This window comes from Stegodyphus dumicola, chromosome 10 (assembly GCF_044657685.1).
Source record: "Stegodyphus dumicola isolate Sdum_Otavi_A_Nest chromosome 10, ASM4465768v1".
Classification (NCBI taxonomy): Eukaryota; Metazoa; Arthropoda; class Arachnida; order Araneae; family Eresidae; genus Stegodyphus; species Stegodyphus dumicola.
Window position 1 is genome coordinate 67866842 of NC_140777.1, and position 18471 is coordinate 67885312.

The 18471-nt window shown below is 32.3% G+C and overlaps 1 protein-coding gene across 2 annotated transcripts in view; it reads right to left on the reverse strand.

Moving 5' to 3' along the window:
• LOC118199018 (vascular endothelial growth factor receptor 1-like) overlaps window positions 1-18471 on the reverse strand; it is a 137167-nt gene that overhangs the window by 17962 nt on the left and 100734 nt on the right. For both annotated transcript variants that reach the window (XM_085825047.1, XM_085825046.1), the window contains exons 11-17: window positions 17072-17368; window positions 15111-15235; window positions 14816-14966; window positions 13280-13384; window positions 9832-9951; window positions 3526-3742; window positions 890-1151 (exon numbers count right to left, since the gene is read on the reverse strand). In XM_085825047.1, coding sequence (XP_085681173.1) covers window positions 890-1151; window positions 3526-3742; window positions 9832-9951; window positions 13280-13384; window positions 14816-14966; window positions 15111-15235; window positions 17072-17368 — 1277 coding nt within the window. The remainder of the gene's footprint in view (window positions 1-889; window positions 1152-3525; window positions 3743-9831; window positions 9952-13279; window positions 13385-14815; window positions 14967-15110; window positions 15236-17071; window positions 17369-18471) is intronic.

Sequence of the window (18471 nt, forward strand, 5' to 3'; positions counted from 1 at the left end):
CTTATTAGCTTTTCAATTTCAATTATATATATATATTATAAGAAAAACTTTTAAACAAACCTTTTTATTTAAAGCTTTGAATTTAACAGATGTTTACAGAAGTTATCTCTGCAACTTGCAGTATACAACTAACATAAAATATAAATTAAAATTCAGAGTAATTTAAGCCGCTTAAACGGGATAGTGGTCAGTGACTCTGACTACCAAACTGAAGGTTCGAATTCCGGGAAAGGCATGGATGTTTGTAAATGTGTAGTGTCTTTGCGGCATAGGGGCACTTTAAATATATGGTGAGCCGACAGTCTTCTCGAGAGGGTAGTAGTAGAGGAAGAGGAGAGAGACCCTTGGACCCCCCCTGAGGTATCTCCTTCAAAATATTGGGGTGGAATTAATCAAAATCGTATTGTCACCCATATGATGCCCAACGCTCTTGCCAACGACAGGCGTAATCTTGTACTTTTTGTCGCAATAAATTTTGTAGGCTTGTTCTGATATCAAGCAAGCGAGATTATACGCAACAACAACAGAGTAATTTAATGCTAGATATATACAAATATACAGCGTTATAATAGTCAGCTCACTTCTAAACTAATTGAGCGAATAACTCGGCTGGCGAAAAGTTAATTCTAAAGCTTCGTACTCTCAAAGCTGGGCGAAGGACTAGCATGAAGGTTAGCGTCGCTACCTTAGCTTTTTGCTTTGTTCTGTTTCTCTTCTATCTGATAACTTTTGAGTGTCTTTTCAAGCTTATAACTTTCTTGATAAAATTTCCTTTAATACGCGAAAGTTTTTTCACTAGTTCGATTTAACCGACTTTCATCAATAATGATATCACTTCTCTCAAAATAGTTCGTTGAATCAAGAACTTACTGTATTAAACTTTGCATACCTTTCTTGATGCCAGATATTCCATTCCTCTTGCGCACTGAAAGGCAAAACACAACAAATCACACGTTGTGATGAAGTGATTCTTTGCTGATTCTTCGTTACAACATTCGCTACCACATCCAACAGGCGAGAGCGAAAAAGAATTTCTGAAGTACCTGTCGTTTATACTGCTTCCTGAAGGATTCGTCAGAACTGAAATACCTGTACCAGAATCATTTGTAACTTGCTGGTGGGCTAGATCAGCATAATTTAAAGATTGTTCACTGTAAGGAAATAATTTCCAAAGTATTAATAAAAAGAAAGAACAGTAAAAGAATTTTAAAAAAATTCATAATTTTATATTGAGCTTTTCTTTTGTTTGCAGTATTTGAATATGATATGAAATTTCTGTCACAGGTATTCTAATGAAAATATATTTCTATGTCGAGTGCAAAACTTTAAAATATTTGTGCTTTTTTGAGCTCACATTTTTAAAACAGTAATTTTGTCAAAATAATATGAAACCACTGACTTTGCTTTGAGAGAAGTCATATTTTCTTTTAAGTACATTTTAAAATAAAACATTTAATTTCCGTTCTTCTTTATATATATATATATATATATTGTATTTGTTTTTAAAGCCCCCCCCCCGCCGCCGCCGCACAAGACTTTGGCGACTTTAGAAATTTGCACATTACAGATTAGACCGAACAGTAATATTCAAACTATGGGTTACGACGCCACTTGGGATCGCGAAAAATTATAGTGGGGAATGCGAGGTGGATAAAATTCCTCAAAAATCTAATTGACAGTATATAACTAAGGGACGACGCTTTAAATGGGGTTACGAAATTGTTTTCTGGGTCGTTTGCTTTTTTATGGGGTCGCTGCATAAAGTTTGAATACCAGATGATTTAGTTCGCCAATTTTGGCGATTAAATGCGGTGGCTATTTCAATAAAGAAGTACTGATTCCCCCCTTTTTGTTATGGCGGACACATAATTTAGAAATATTATGCATATGCGCCTTGCTATAAATAGCCAAACTCTTAATCATCAAAAGTCTAATTAAAACTGATTGGTGATTAAATCTATATTTATAGTATTGACCTGGTCTTTTAGCCAGATTTTACTCTATTTCAACAATGCCTATGCAATTAGCGTCAATGAATGTTAATATCTAGTTTGCCAGTCATGGTATTTTTATACATATGCTCATAAATTGGAACACATTTAAAAAAGTCATATAAAGTCAAGAAATTAGCATATTAAAGTGCAGCTTGTATCTAAAGAATTATCACACAGGCAGAGTTTTTAACAGGTAGCATATTTTAATGCAGATTTTTCATCGACAGATGGCGTTGTAACGTTAATATCACAAAAGTATGCAAAATAGTCCATTCCTCTTGCGCATTGAAAAGCAAAACACAAGTTGTGATGAAGCGATTCTTTACTGATTCTTCATTACAACATTCGCTGCCACATCTAACTTTTTAAAAAATATCTTCAAATAAAAGTTCATGATGGACTGCTTGTCTTCTAATCTCAAATGTAAACGAATAAATGCTGTATAATTTTCTCATTCTACGCAAGAGTAACACCATCTATCAATGAAATCTTGAATTAAAAAATACCTTACTGCAAAAAGTAACTCTCCTGTGATGAGTTAGGTGCAAATCACACTTTGATATACATTGTTTGTTGATTTCATGTAATTTTTTAAAAATGTGTCCGAATTTACGGGATATCCTGTAAAAAATCATTTTCGTAAAAGACAACATCGTTTTGCACATATAAATCTCTAGATTTCGGAATTGTGTGAACATCGTTTTCTTCGTAGGTTTAAAAAGCAAGATTTCCGCTGAATGTAATTGATTTCCTTTTCCTCTTATTACTTAATAATCTAATAATAAAACGATTTTCTGTAATTAGATATCTAACTAAAGTCATTCAAAATTTGTTAAATTATCATTTTATTCTATGCTTGATTGTTTCTTTCATATTTCGCCCATAATGCACTCTTAGAAGGATTTGGCTCTATCACATTTCTGTTTTTTTTTACTGGCATTTACAAAGTAAGCCAACAAATTTATTATCTCCAGCTTTAAGAAGATGTGCTGCAATATCCATCCAAAAGTTATAAAATTAGAGCTTCATTCAGATCAATTAAATGTAATTTCTTATAAAGTTTAAAACTTGAGCGAAAAGACAAATATTAATCACGGAGCTCATATATCCCATAAAAATATTTCCGATTTATAAATTAATTATTTTTTCATAGTTAATAATTCTCTGAATTAAAAGAATGTTTTATCTATTTTTTTTTTCAAATGAATTTTAAAGTCAGAAATATTTACTAATGTTCTGTTTAATTCATTCGACCTCGGTTCGAGTCCAGAGCGAATGGGCTGGTCGTATGGTTGACTTTCGGGTCTTTTCTCATGTGTAGCGTGAATACGAGCTAGTTTTCCATATGAAGTCCTCCAAGGAAGCAACCCTTTCCCTAGGAAGATAACTCTCATGTGCTTTGCCATATTCAAATAACCTAAACTTTTAAAGTTTGATTGTATTATACATTAAGTTGCTTAAGAGTTGAAGCTTAATTTGTTCAATTTTTTCTTGTTGTTCATAGCAAATGGTAAATGCTTTAGTGTCTTACCTATATGTTGGATTATCCATAGCAATTCCAAGTATATTTGAATACACTGCCATGTTATCCTTGATATTCAAGAAAGGGGATCCTGGAAGCGTAGAAATACTAGGATCTAATTGTCCTGACTGATGATCTAGTTGGTCGATAAATGTGCCTTTATGCTTTAGTAAAAAATGCCGAAGATTTCCAAAACAGCAATATTCCACGATGACATATAATTCCCCTAAAGTAATGATGAAATAGATACATATATTTCACAAACTATAAATGAAACAGATATATATTTCATTTTATATTACGAAATGAATCTCATATATATCATACTTAAAAAAATAAAATATATTGCAGTACAATATATTATAACATAATAAGTTCAGTATTTAAATAAGGATTTAAGTTTAAAACAGACTATATATAATACTAATAATTGAAAACCTAATTTGAATCGTTTTTTCCTACGTTGAGAGTGAATAATATGGGATGATTCTGTTATGTAAAAAGCTACTGGCTAATTTAAAGCTATACATAAATTTATCTAATGCAATAATGAGTAGAAAAACTTTTACTATATTGTGTGATACACCATTTTCTATATCTATTTCATATGTTTTTCGAAAAGTGAAGCTACTTTACATAAGTGCTTCTCATAATGGGCAATTTGAACGTTTGAATTACATACACTTCCAATTACAAAAATGTTTTAAATGATGCAAAGATTAATGTTTTCATATTTACAAATCCTTTGTCAGAAAAGTTCCAGGACAATTTTTTTTACATTTCCTTCCAGGTGCCCATGTTCGGGTGCAGGGCTACGTTATTCAAAATTTGATGGGTCTATATATCATTGTTTTTTCACATTGCGAGAAACATACATACATCAGAAAATCTCCAGTATATATATATATATATATATATTTTAATTTCTGAGTTTGCAGTACTAAAAAGGAATAAACCGCTGTTTTTATGTTATCTGGTATGTATTCTTATTTGACATGACTTTGGCCATGTTTCCACCCAAACTTACTAAGTGGCAGGTCTGTCCTTAGCGACACACTGTTCGGATTGTTGTCGCATTCATTAAGGTGACACAATGGATGCTGATTGTGAGCAAAGAGTGAACATTTAAGTTCTGCGTTAAGCTCGGGAAAACCTCTAGTGAAACGTGGAACATGATTAAGCAAGCATATGCAGGCGAGGTACTTTCAAAATCGTGTTTTCGAGTGGCACAAAAAGCTTCATGAGGGCGGAGATTCAGTGCAAGATGATCCCAGAGCTGGTCGCCCTTCTATAGCACATACCGATGCAAACGTAGAGCGTGTAAGGCAGTTATTGCAAGAATACCGTCGTGTAGCTGTGCGTATGATGTATGATATCAGAAGAACTGAATTTGAATCGTAATGTGTGTTATAAGATTTTACGCGAAGATTTAGGGAAACAGAAACTTGATGCAAGAATCGTCCCTCACTTACTAACAGATGAAAGGAAAGACGAAGGAGAATTTCTACTGAAAGAGGAAAAACGAAGAATTTCTGCTGAACTATTGGACAGAGCCAGACGTGATACCTTGGAGTTGAAACCAACTTAAAATAAGTCAGGAGTATTGTGATTTCTTCTTGTTTCCGTGATTGAAATGGTGACTGAAAGGAGAGCTTCATCAAGATTATTGTTGACATCCAACGAGATGTGACAAACGAGCTTGAAAGCATCGAAGTTGAAGATTCCGATGCTTGCTTCTTAAGACCTCCAGAAACGTTGGCAGTTGTGTATAGCTAGTCAAAGGGACTACTTTGATAGCAGCTAGGATCATTTTTTGGTAAATGCAATTTTCTATTTTTTATTTTACGTCCTTTGTCCTGGAACTTTTCTGACAAAGGATGTATATATATATATAATAATTAATTTTGCATAAATTATGAAATCTAACTTTTTATAAATTCTTCCGGTTCCTATGCGTAGGAAAATGTTGTTCTCACTATAAAATAAAGTGCAAAAAGTTTGACTGCTGTACAACAACGTTTGATATACGCTTTTTATAAGGCTTTAAGACTGTTTAAGACATGAATTTCTTGTATTCGGTGTTAAGGGAAATGACTCAATGAAGTGCATGCTGTCTCCAACAATATTTTGCTTTTTATATAGATTAAAAGCTTGGAGGTAAAACCAACTTAAAAATAGTCGGAAACCGTCTATGATCGGTAATAATTTTATTTAAATGAATATTATAATAAATTTTCATATTCTTACGAAGTGGTATGAATTCCAATTAATTTTTATTTTTCTCCGACGGCTTCGAGAATTGAATCCATTGTTCAATAATTTCTTTCTTTTTTTTTAATCCATGTTAAAGCTTTTCTTTTTGAACCTGGAATATAATTAATTAAATATCCATCCCTAATAGCAGCCTCCTCGGCCAGCGCGTCAGGCCTTTCTTTGCCATGAAATCCAACATGAGCTTTAATCCAATACTTTTTGTTTAATTCCCTTAGTTTTGCTGAATTTAACAGAGTAATGTATTTTAATATCCTGGGTGGAAGACAGCTAGCAGTACTCAAAATGCATCAGTGTATATATTTATTCTATATATAATATCAAATCTAATTCTAATCAAGAGCACAGACTATTGCAGCCAGTTAGTTCATCTTGCTACAGTCAACTTATACGGTATTTCTCCCGCCTTTCTAGCGTGTCTTCGTGGTGTAGTGGTTGTGCACGCTGGGCCGGTATTCCAGAGGTCGTGGTTCGATTACAGGCGAAGGCAGTTGCTATTTTTCATCTTGCCTGCTTCCAAAAAATACCTAATGTCTCTACAGTGGCGCCCGAACTAAAAGGGTGTTGGATGATGATTCTCTGCACCCAGGATTTGGCGATTGGGTCCCCTTTAAAAGGGGGAGTATATAAGGTATTTCTTCCGCCTTTCTAGCGTGCCTTCATGGTGTAGTGGTTCTGCACTCTGGGCAGGTATTCTAGAGATCTGTGGTTCGATTCCCGGCGAAGGCGGTTGCTATTTTTCATCTTGCCTGCTTCCAAAAATTCCTAATGTCTCCACAAGCTTAGTTACGTTAGCCAAAGGAAACGTTATGGCCAGTACCACTAATATCACTATACTCACGATGGGACTCTTACCTAGGTCCCTTATTTCCAAGGAACACTTTTACTTAATTCTTCAATTTTGTACACAGAGTTTACGTTTTGTAATATTTGTAAGTCGCTTACTATCGACTTCCAAGCCATACAAATGAACCACTAATGTGCAGCTAACAACATCTAGAGCCATCAGCATAAATATTAATTTCTCTGGTTCCAAGAAATAATGTTCAAGATATATACCACATCTTTTTGCCAAATGATAAAGGTCTTCTTCTATAGTAATATATATTTCGTTATCTATCGTATATCCATATACGTTATCTATCGTATCGTATAACCTGAATGACATCTAGGTAATCACTGGAAATCAAAAATTTCTTATAAAAATATTTAAACTGCAAAGAAAGAAGTGGAACACTGGTTAGTATGTTAATAATTTCAGTTGAAACAGTCCTGAAGGCACTGGATATCGCTACCATTCACCTTCTGTGTAGTGTGACTACTTTTTTAGTCTTATTAGTTTTCACGTTTGGTAGCCAGGCACTCCAGTCTTATATGTGGTTACTAGAATGATAACATTATTAAAGATAATCCTCATGGTGACACTTTTATTGGCCAGCGCATCCCTTGTAAAAGTTTCCTTATAGCACTTCAAGATTCTTTCTGTTCTTTCGAGTATAATTTTAAATGTTCTATAAAGTTCAGTTTATTGTCAAGAATTATATCTACGTATTTAAGTGTAAGAAATTTAATTTTAGCATTATTAAATTCAACCTCGGTGGCCTGGTCATCTTTCCACCCCAAGGAAGAAGCAAGACAAAAGTTTTTTCAAATTTTCTAAGATTTCCTTTATAAAACCAATTATTCACGATGATTTGGATTTTATTTAAAAGTACGTTCAGCCCTTTCTGGAGAGGAATCATAAATTAATAGCAATATGTAATCAACGTAACAAATAATTTCCATATTTGGCACATTAATTTTATCAATCAGTTTATTTGCGATGGAGGCTCTAGAACAGAAAGGAATTACAGGAATTATATAGATATCCTATTTTAAGTATAATAATTTCTTTGCCCATTTCGGCTAAATATATAAATATTAAATCCATAAAATATCTAATCAAGAGCCTATACAAATTTTGGAAATCTTTGCAGCAGTTTTTAAAGCAGAGGGCAAGCATGATCTTACGACGAGAGGTCCCCTAAAGAACGAATATTCTATATATGGAATTTTAATAAAAGTATCCTCGAAGCTATCCAACCCAGAGAAGGTATTAATTTTTAAACTTTCAATTACTCCCTGTATTTCATTTGTTATAAATCTCTACCCTTTAATTTGTTCAAAAACTAATACCCTTATCAGCATAGTTTCTTATCTCTTGATATCCCTCTTCTAGGTCTAAGGTTTTCTTTATCAAGTCTGTACAATTTTCTGCAAAACAAAACGTCCTGTCTAATAACTCTTTTTATCGCAAATATTCTCTCTTCGTCCTTGCTTCTATCTTAAAATTATTATACGCCCACACATATATATGAAATAGAAACAAACTTCAAACTAATGAACAGCAGGAATTTTGAAGTCGTTAGAATGTTGAAATGCCAATCCACAATGAATAAGAAATTTGGCAATCAAGTCAGATCAAATCTTTTATTTTATTTCAGCAAACGTGTTGGGGCTTCAAACAACTTAGCACATTATTTATGCTTATTTTAAGGGGTTTGCATTTTTGATAGCTTAGCAGTAGAAGGAAGCAGCAGATAGCAATCTAGCTATGCCAAAGAGTAGCGAGCAAGTGCGTTACGTTCAGGGCAAAATATTAATTCAATCTGAGTTAGTTTTGTTTCTTAATGCATTTTGATTGGATAATTAATACTTCTGTAAAATTATTGCTGACTGTTCGAGTTTTAATTCCATTTACATTATCACACTTACATAAGAATCATATGACATGGATTAGTCTTGAAATGACGCAGTGCGAATAGAGATTACTATTTTTAGAATACAGAGGACAATATAATTTACGTTTCTTATTTAAATTATAATTTATCTTTTACATATTTTTATTTTTTTTTTATTTTTATTACACATACCTATGAAATGATTTGGAGGTTGTGCGCGTAGTTTTTAAGGATTACAGCTGATGCATAAAGACATAATGGAAATCAAGACAATTTTTAATATTTTCTTTTTTATCATTGATAAACATTTTTCAGTCAATACGGACCCAGTAAGCGCGCCTGTTTTGGAGAATACATTTTTGAAGATGTGCTGAGAAAGGAAGAAGCAGCAATCTAGCTAGCAAAAGATTAGGAAAGCGAATACGATACTCCCAAGTTGAAAGTTGTGTTCAGAGGGATTTAGTTTTAGTTCACTTGTTCCCCATTGGCTGTTAATAATTTCGATTCCAAAATTTGAAATTATTAACTGGCTGAACGTAAGGAAAGTCTCTACATTAATAGCTTTATGTAAAAATCATATGACACAGTTTAACTTTGAAAGGACGCAGTTTAGAGACTTTTATTAGAAGAAGTTGTTATTTTTAGGAAGGGAAATACCAAATTAAAATGAAGACTTAAGTGTTGGAAATTAAAGTTATTTAAAATTAAAAGGTACTGAAAATTAAGTTTTTTATATTTTTCATCTTAGAAGTGTATATATATCTTTAAAAGTTTAATCCACATTTTTCTTTCTTTTTCCTTTAAATTAAAAATTTATAATAATATTTGAAAGTTAACAATTAAAATTAAAAATGCGAAGTGAAATACGAGTATGTATAACATATACTTAAATTTGAAGCTACTTAATATCAAGAGGATTTTCATCCTTGTATTTAAATATTTATGCTGTGCTTTTGCATTATTTTATTATAGAAAGTTGTATAATTATGGTAGCGAAATTGTTTTGAGAATATTTCTTGTATGTTCCAGCTTAGTTCATAAATGGCTAAATTATGATTGGCTTGTCCTTTTCAAAGTATATTAAACTCTAAACAATCTTTGTTCCAAAGGTAATTGCAAATCTAATTGGCTAGAGAGTATATCAATTCAGAACATAGCTCACGAAAATTTTTTTTTCTAGTTTCTTCCCCAGTTTATATAAACAAAATTGCATATTTATCCTTAAGATCATGTGATATTTTAAAGTAGGTTCACAATACAAATAAACTTTTACACTGCAATACATTCATAATAAAAAGTTCTACATATTTAAAATTTTATTTACCTTTAGCAACATTCTTTGTTACAGCACCCAACAAATTAACAATATTTAAATGTCGTCCAATATGTATTAGTATTTTAAGCTCTGCAATAAGAGCTTTTCGTTGTTCAGCATCTGCAGCTTCTGCAAAATGAATAAAAAAATTAAGAAAGTTACAGTCATATAAACTATGATGTTATAAATCTACAAAACACGTAAAAAAGTATTGTTCTAATAATTAATCTGTGAACTGTTATAATTTCATTTTTATCTTTTTGCTAGTGAATAAAATTTTAAACAATAAATCATCTACAAAATGCCCATCTGTTAATAATATATTCTTTAAACTAACTTTATTTCACAATTTAATCTAAATGATTAAAAGTAAATTTTCAGTTTTAAAATTACACTGCATAATTTATTGAAATTTATAATTGCATTAAATTGAACATCAGAAAATTGTCATACAAATGGTAAAAATATAAATTAAATTACAGAACCATACATATGTAGCTTTGAATTTTCACAGAAAAATGTAAGTTTATCATTTTCTTCCTGTTACAAACCTGAACTATTTTTCAATACGCATTGGTTTCTCAACAATGCGTTCTTTGTAACGGTTTCTTAATACGTATTTGAATTGAGTGTTCGCGTAATAAACTATATGCCAGGTGGAACGATGTAGCACTAGGGTACCAGTACAGAAAGCCAATAATCTAATCGAATATATGTTCTTTTCGAATTTTTATGGCAAAAGAACTTAATTTCATTTAAGTTATTCTTTACTGTCTTGAACAAGAATCTAAATAAACAATTCAGAAAGTGCGGCTATATGGTGCTAAACTATATATATATATATATATATATGTGTGTGTGTGTGTGTGTGTGTGTAACATATAAGAAAATACGATAGCTGCTTTAAAAATAATTGGCGACCTCAAAGTTAACGATCCTTGATTTGGTGCTGTTCCCCTAAATTCATTTGTTCTCCCAAATTCTAGACTTTCTATGTTACGTAACGTTTTAATGCAGATACCTCTTGTCCAATCAAATTAATTGTAAACCAAAACTTTTTTTAACTCAAACTGAAACTATCAACTTCCTCCCTTCTTCCTTTGAACTGCTGAGTGCTCTCTTTCGCATAAGCTCTCCTGCTGGCAAAAAGCTTCTCATCCATGCTGCTGCCGCTTACTTGCTTAAAATGACGTCGTACTTCAAAATGGAACTTACTGTATTCAAATATAATTGAGAAATATCATGTCTGCAAAAGGATGATTTGATATACGTAAAAAAAAAAATAAAGATTGTGATTCTTCAAGTTCAGTTGTGCTAAATGCGTCATTATGCTTTTCCACTCAAGCCTACCTTCAAGCCACTACGGTCTTTTCGGCCATCTACGCAATATCAAAAGCTGTTAAAAGTTCTAGTGCCTTCATCTATGCATTTTAAAAGTATGACATATATGTATATACATATAATATTTTTAGATAATTGATAGTAGTAGTAATAAGGTGGAGACCCCTTAAAATATGTTTAAATTTTTTTGCTGTTAGCAGAATCATTGACATCAGAGTTGTAAATTTTAATTGCTTCATTACTAAAAGTGCATCTACTATTGCGAAGAATCAGGATATAATAAAAAGTACACAATATTTAGTATTTCATGAATTCTGTTATTTTTTATATATCATGGAGTATTACAATCTGTTGTAGAACACAATTGTGTGCAGTTTGCAAGGTTTTTCAGTTAGTTCTACTTGAATATGTCTAGACAGGATAGGTGGTCCAAATGGTTTGCTTAATGAAGGAAAAAGGCTTATTGGTCTATAAGATTCAGATGCATCTGACGCCTTATTTTGACTTTTCGATGTTATCGTTGGTATCTTCCAGAAGTCGGGGAAATGCTGGTGTTCCTGAATGATGTTGAATATTTTCATTAGTTTAAATGTAACTTTGGTTGGTAGTATCTTTATCATCTTATTGCTTATGCAACCTTTTAACTCGTAAATATTTTACGTAGCCAAAGACTTTCGAAGGAAAGACGAATACTGTTGTTTGTGTGTAGCATTGTAGAGTTTGAGGATATGAAATTAGAAACGATGAGTTCTGGTGCAGTGTCCTGTGTTATTTAACCGAAAGTCAGATTCTATATGCTGAGTTAAAAGTTCTGCTTTCTCAATTTTAGTGTAATGGATCCTTTAAACGCCTTGAAGAGGCGGAATTTTATTGTAGTATTTCTTGAATCCAGAAACTGCTTTCCAAATGGAAGAATCATCTGCGGAAGCTAATTGATGAAGCGAATTGATTAGCCCAGTCAAGCCGGGCCTGAGAGTTTATTACAGACCTAACGGAGTTGTGCAATTACCTGAATATCTTGTACGTTGATATTGGCTCCCGGCAGCATTTCTCTCCTTAGCAAGTTTCTTTATTTCTTCGCAGCGCTTAGTTATTTTACTCATAACTTCCTTGCTGGAAATATTACACGTGGCAGTTATGAATTCCGTCATTCTTTGATTAGACTTTCTGTGTCATTCCCGAAATGTAATGTTGGAATTATATAGCGAATGATGTTCAGAACTTTGTCGAATTTTGCCAATCAACAGGCTAGATTCTTTTGTTTGCTATTATATAGCAAATGACGCTCAAGATAGTTATGGTGGGTAATGGTCGGAAGAATGTTCGTCCAAAGCAGAGATAAGAAGAGCATCGCTGATATTTTTCATCAGTGTTAATAGACACCTAGCACTATATCATGTTCGGGTTCTGGGATTTGGCTATATATGGTCACTTTACCTAACCCATTCCGCCAAACTAAGTTAATGGCACTACAGGGTTAGGATGTCATCCTAGTCATTGCTAGCAATCTGACAGTTAGGCCGCCTTCTACATTTTACATTAATCTTTAGTTTCTTGGATATAATTATTTTTATTCACTTCCTTCATTATCTTTAAGATGCCCTTGTTGCGTAATAGTCCGTGAACAGTCTATTCACAGGATATGTGATGTAGTCGGAAGGAAAGAACTGCTGTCGAAGGTGCTCTGTCAGAGGGCAGGAGAGCAGGTAATGAAGTGCGTCTGCGCCTTCCCCGCGAAAACCGCAAGAACAGTTGACATCTCGTCTGAGGAATCGTCTGTAATACGATGGGAATTTCCCGTGGTTGGTACAGGCCTGGAGGAAGAGTCAGTTGCATTTACGTAACACAGCGAATTGGCCGATCATGCGTCAATTTCCAATTGAATTGTACTATATATACTCCACGCACAGTATCGTGCATTTAAGTAGAATATCAAAGTCAGCTTTAATTACGTAATAAAACTAGTGAACTTAGACGTTGAGTATATGAAAAATTGCACTTTCCATTCGATATAATATGCCCGTTTCACTCGATAATGACCTTAAGATCAGGCTTAAGATTTAAATTCATTACTTTAATAAATAACGATATGGCTATTATATTTGGAAATATTAACCTTTAAGCATCTTAACTGCAACTGTAGTAGAAGCTTCTCCGTCGATCAATCCAATAGCTTCTGCTTTTACCACTCTACCAAAGGCACCTTGTCCTAGAGTTTTACCTAAAATATAAGATTAAATTTTCGCAAATTATTATCAAATGTCATCGTGTTATAAAGTTTTTAGATTTTCATTGTATGAATAATTTTGTTCTTTCTACAAAAAAATTCATCAAGCCACAAATGACTCTAGAAAACGGGTTCTTAACTATTGCAAAATTTAATACTTATTGAAAGAGAGAGAGAGAGAAAGTTTCAGTTATAGTTGCTAGCCTATTTTGGCTGGCAGTTGAACCTAAGACCTTGCTGATCTGCAGATTATCTGCCGATATAGACTTATACCTCAGCTATTAATTTTTTTGGTTAGTATGCAACCTGTGTATGCATAATCTATAACATGTGTAAGAGTAGATGTAATCTAATAATGTCTAAATAATGATAAATAATAGTAATCTAAATAATGATAAATAATAGTATGAACATATCAAGAGTAAAAAAAAAAAAGAGATAGAGGATAAAGAGAGAAGATTAAAATATTGGATAGTCTTGGGTCTTCGATAATAAATTCTGAAACATACTTTAACGATATCTGCAATATCCTACTTAGATACTATGTAGAGTTCCTCTCTTTGTAATTCCAAGTTACTGTTGGAAGTGAAGAATCTTAAGAACTGATAAGAGAATAATCGCTTGAGTTCGTGTGACAGGAAACAAGAAGATAGAAGGGTAAACTAACCCTTTATTATTCCAACTAAAGTTTAACAAAACTCCGTCTTGGAGTGTATAATAAAGCCAACACATCGGCTTGAACTTAAGATACTAAGAATTAACCTAAACTAAGGAGGTACAGCCGAAGCTATCAAAATTCTAACCGAGTTGACCCCTTAACGTTAATAGACTGCGAAGCTATCAAGGGCCTAAAGTACGGCCGAGGGTGATAATAGCTTATGAGAGAGTAGCCTAAAAAGGCGGACGCGTGCAGCCAGAATACCTGGTATCTTTCTCCCTAAGACCGAAGAACTTCGCGGTTAAATACCGCTCTTCCTCATTATGTATTCAGACGTGATTCTAAAACTACGTTCTGGCCGGAAATTTAAGTTGAAGTTAAGAATCGATAGGAATGGAACTTTAACTCAAAATTTAACTGTTAATAAAATTAATATAATTCTTACAACTAATATGCATTTAAACTGAAATTATCGGCAAGCTGTAAACTTATTGCCTTATTCTTATCCCGACATTGAACGACACTGGTGGACTAAAATATGTGTCATAACGACATATACGTATGCAGCAAACATATTCAGAATTTACATTTTTTTATGTCAGGAAGCTTAGATTTTTTAACACTTTCTTACATTTTCTAACATATAGATCCGGCATATTTGTGGTTGAAATAATTTAGATGAAACAGGATTAAAGAAATGCATCTCATTATTTAAAGCGTACAAGATATTATTGTAAATATTATAATATTTATAACAGATGACTTACCAAGTTTCAATCGTTCTTTTGGAAACTCCCAGTGATGATTGTAGGGTAATAAATCAATTTGATCTTCTATCGGTAAATTGGGATTAAATATATCAATGTAGCCTCGTTCAAATATATTATGATTCATGAAATCTAACTCTTTTTTCTGTTTCTGCAGATAAAAATAAAAATTACTCTTCATGGAAAATTTATTAAAATGCTAATTATAGTATATATATATATATTGTAAAATTTAAGCTGGTCATGCAAACAGGTTAAAGTTACTAAAAATGTTTGAATATTTCAGTTATCTTACCTTTTCTTTCATAATGCGCTGCACAAGACATGAAATGACTAAAATAAGAACAACTCCGAGAACTCCAAAGAACACGACTGCAGTAATTTCCCATGTAGTCAAACCACCAGGCAGTGAATCGGTATCTAACAAAATATTGCCATAAAAAGTTTTGCAAAACATGTAATTCACCTAACGTAAATTTAATACCACTGCTTTTAATAACCAAAAAGGAAGAAAAAAGAGCTATTATTATTATTATTTAATGTTTAATAAAATCGCGCTTTTAAGTATTTTAGCAAATCTAAAGTAATGTTTAAATCGTAATATCTCACAAATACGTTTTCTAAATTAGATATTATATTAAAAATAAAAACATAGTTTCAAAGATTTATTACCATATTTACTCGAAAATGAGACCCTCAGTCTACATTCAGTTTTTCTACATTTGGGATTCTAGTTTGGGAATCTTAAAATTTATAATAAAAATTTAATAATGACATGTCAGAATGAAAGAAAGGAGTTTAATTATCATACTACACAGAATTACTGCACTGTTTAAATGCTAAATAAACCACACAGATAATTATCGTATATATACAGGGTTTTTAAAAGGCCCGGACCCAGTTTGATGTTTAATAACTCATAAAATAATGAAGATATAAACAAACTTATGTAATTTATTGATGGAATAACTTATATAGTTTCCTTTTCAGGTTTGAATATCTTTACTTTTGTAAATATCGTCTGTGCGTGTGGTTAATTTCAGATAATTTCATTTTTCAGTCTAAATATCTGTACTTTTTTAAATATCGTCTGCTTATTAATTGCATTTTTCTCCCTTTTGTTTTTGGCAACTATTGCAATGTTATGGAATTTTTCCTTTCGTGATATGTAAAGGACAACGTTTACAGGAGAAGAGTGTCGAACATGGATGACCTAAAAGGCAGAATTACAACCGAAATAGCCTCTGTGGATGCCGACATGCTTGCCGGTACCTGACGTGAAATTGAATATCGGCTTGATATTCTCCATGCGACGAAGGGGAAGTTCATTGACAAGGGTCATGAAACTTTTTGAGTCTATCTAACCATTTATATTTTTAATTTTAATCTATATTTATTATTTTATGAGTTATTAAACATCAAAATGGGTCCGGGACTTTATAAACACCATGTATATATTATATATATGATATTGCGGTTTTTTGGAGGGAGACGATGAAACCCTAATCACGCTTGAGTCATGATCTAGAAGACTATTCTTTAGATGATGACTAGTGCGAAAATCATAGCTGGATTGATGTTTAAAAAATAATTTTTTTTTTCACAAGCGTAATTATTCAGCAAGCTGCACACATTTTTGCTTACAACTGGTACAACACTAGGGGTGCTTAAACATCCCACGAGTGGTTTACTCAAGCAACAGCAAGCAAGAAAAACACAATGTGTATTCACTTCGGTCCTATATAGCCAGAAAATGATTGCGTTAAATTTTAATTATTTATTAATGATTGCGATTGGGTTGATTCCAATAAAGTTTAATAATTTGTTTCATTTTTACATACTTCATCACTACTGCTAATTATAATAACCATCGCCCTTTAACCATCTTTGAGCGATTTCAGCTTAGGCCTTAGGCCTGCGTTCACTATATTTCTCATTCATTATGCCTTAAAACAAACAGTAATAATACACCACTGATTTTTCGCGATTTTTCTTTTTATACCATAGTAAAATATTGCATTTAATTAGGTAGCTTGCCGTTCATTCTAATTCTAATCATATTCAAATAAACTCTTACCGGACCTATGTTCTCATGAAATATTTGCTTATAGTTTTATTTCTTAAAATTTTACCGAAAATATAATAGGATCTTATTTTTGAATAAACACGGTATTAAAATATAAATAACAAATAAATTATATGATATTTGTGACTTTACATGTTTATGACTTATAATCAACTTGTGAGATTGAATACCTCCAAATATGTCCAAAGTGATGTTAGCTTTTACAACACCACCTCTGTTTTGTATTATGCATTCGTAAAATCCTGAATCTCTTTCAAGAACCCTTCGAATGGTAAGTCTTTGATTTCTTTCGGTTATTTCGACTCCTGACATGTTTGTAACGTCAAAAATTTTCCCATCTTTCTTCCATGTCACCTCTGGGAATGGAATGCCATCCGTGTAGCAGTAAAACTCTTGAAGTGTTCCTGGAGCCGTGATAATGGAGATTCCTCCCATGTTCGTGTTATTCAGAACTGGTTTCTTAATCTCTGAAATACACAGAATATTTATTAGATTTTATAAACAAATAAATTATTTAATAAAATATATCAAAATTCTAACAATCGTTCTAAAATTATACTGTATTAAACCTAAGTTTAAGTAAGTGCTTTTATTAAGTATATTCTAACCTTATAAAGTTTGGTATGATTTGCAATCATCAATTAGTGTCCAAACTTGGTAGACATTAAGCGAATTATCGCTAAATTTAAAACAACAACTGAAACTGAAAAGAGAGCGAAAGATCCTTTTATTTAAAACTAAAGAAGAAGAGAAGACACACTTGGTGCTTGAAAGCTGAGCCGTAACTAGCGTCGTAACTTAAAATAACAGTCGAATATAAATTTAAATTATAGTAAGTTAGCAGCCGAAGGCTACACAAATCAATTTACCGAAGTTGGCTCACAAATCTAACCCAACAAAATGTTTTATATAACAAATAAGCAACAAAATGTTTCGTTATTTCACCTGGATCATCCCAATTGATAAACTCTAATGATACACCACATTAAATTTTAAAAGAACCCTTTTAGGCAATTGTTAAAAACTGAACCAACTTAATTTTATTTTGTTTGTATTGTTTGTTTATGTTATTGTTGAAACATTTTAACCATTATCATTTTTGTGTTCATAAAATTTCTTAAAGAATATACTGGGTGGTCCAAAAGTAGGTGGACAGCAAATAATAACATTTATTTTGAGATTACATATACATACAATTATATTTACTAACACAATTATTACAGTGACAATTAAATTTTATTGTGAACAATAATACAAAAGCCCTTTTATTTTACCTCTATAGACTGTTTACAATAATACAAAAGCCCTTTTATTAGCCTCTTATAGACTGTTTTGGGTCGACCAGTTTCTGGAGCATAAAGGATTGAGCCAGTGGCATTGAATTTGTCCCGAATGCGGTAAATTGTTTGTCTCTTTGGAGGTTGAGTACCAAATGTTTCAACCCGATTTGTTCTAACGGTTTAAGCATTTTGAGATTCCCAATACTCTTTCAAACACAATTATTACAGTGACAATTAAATTTTATTGTGAACAATAATACAAAAGCCTTTTTATTTTACCAACGCATGTG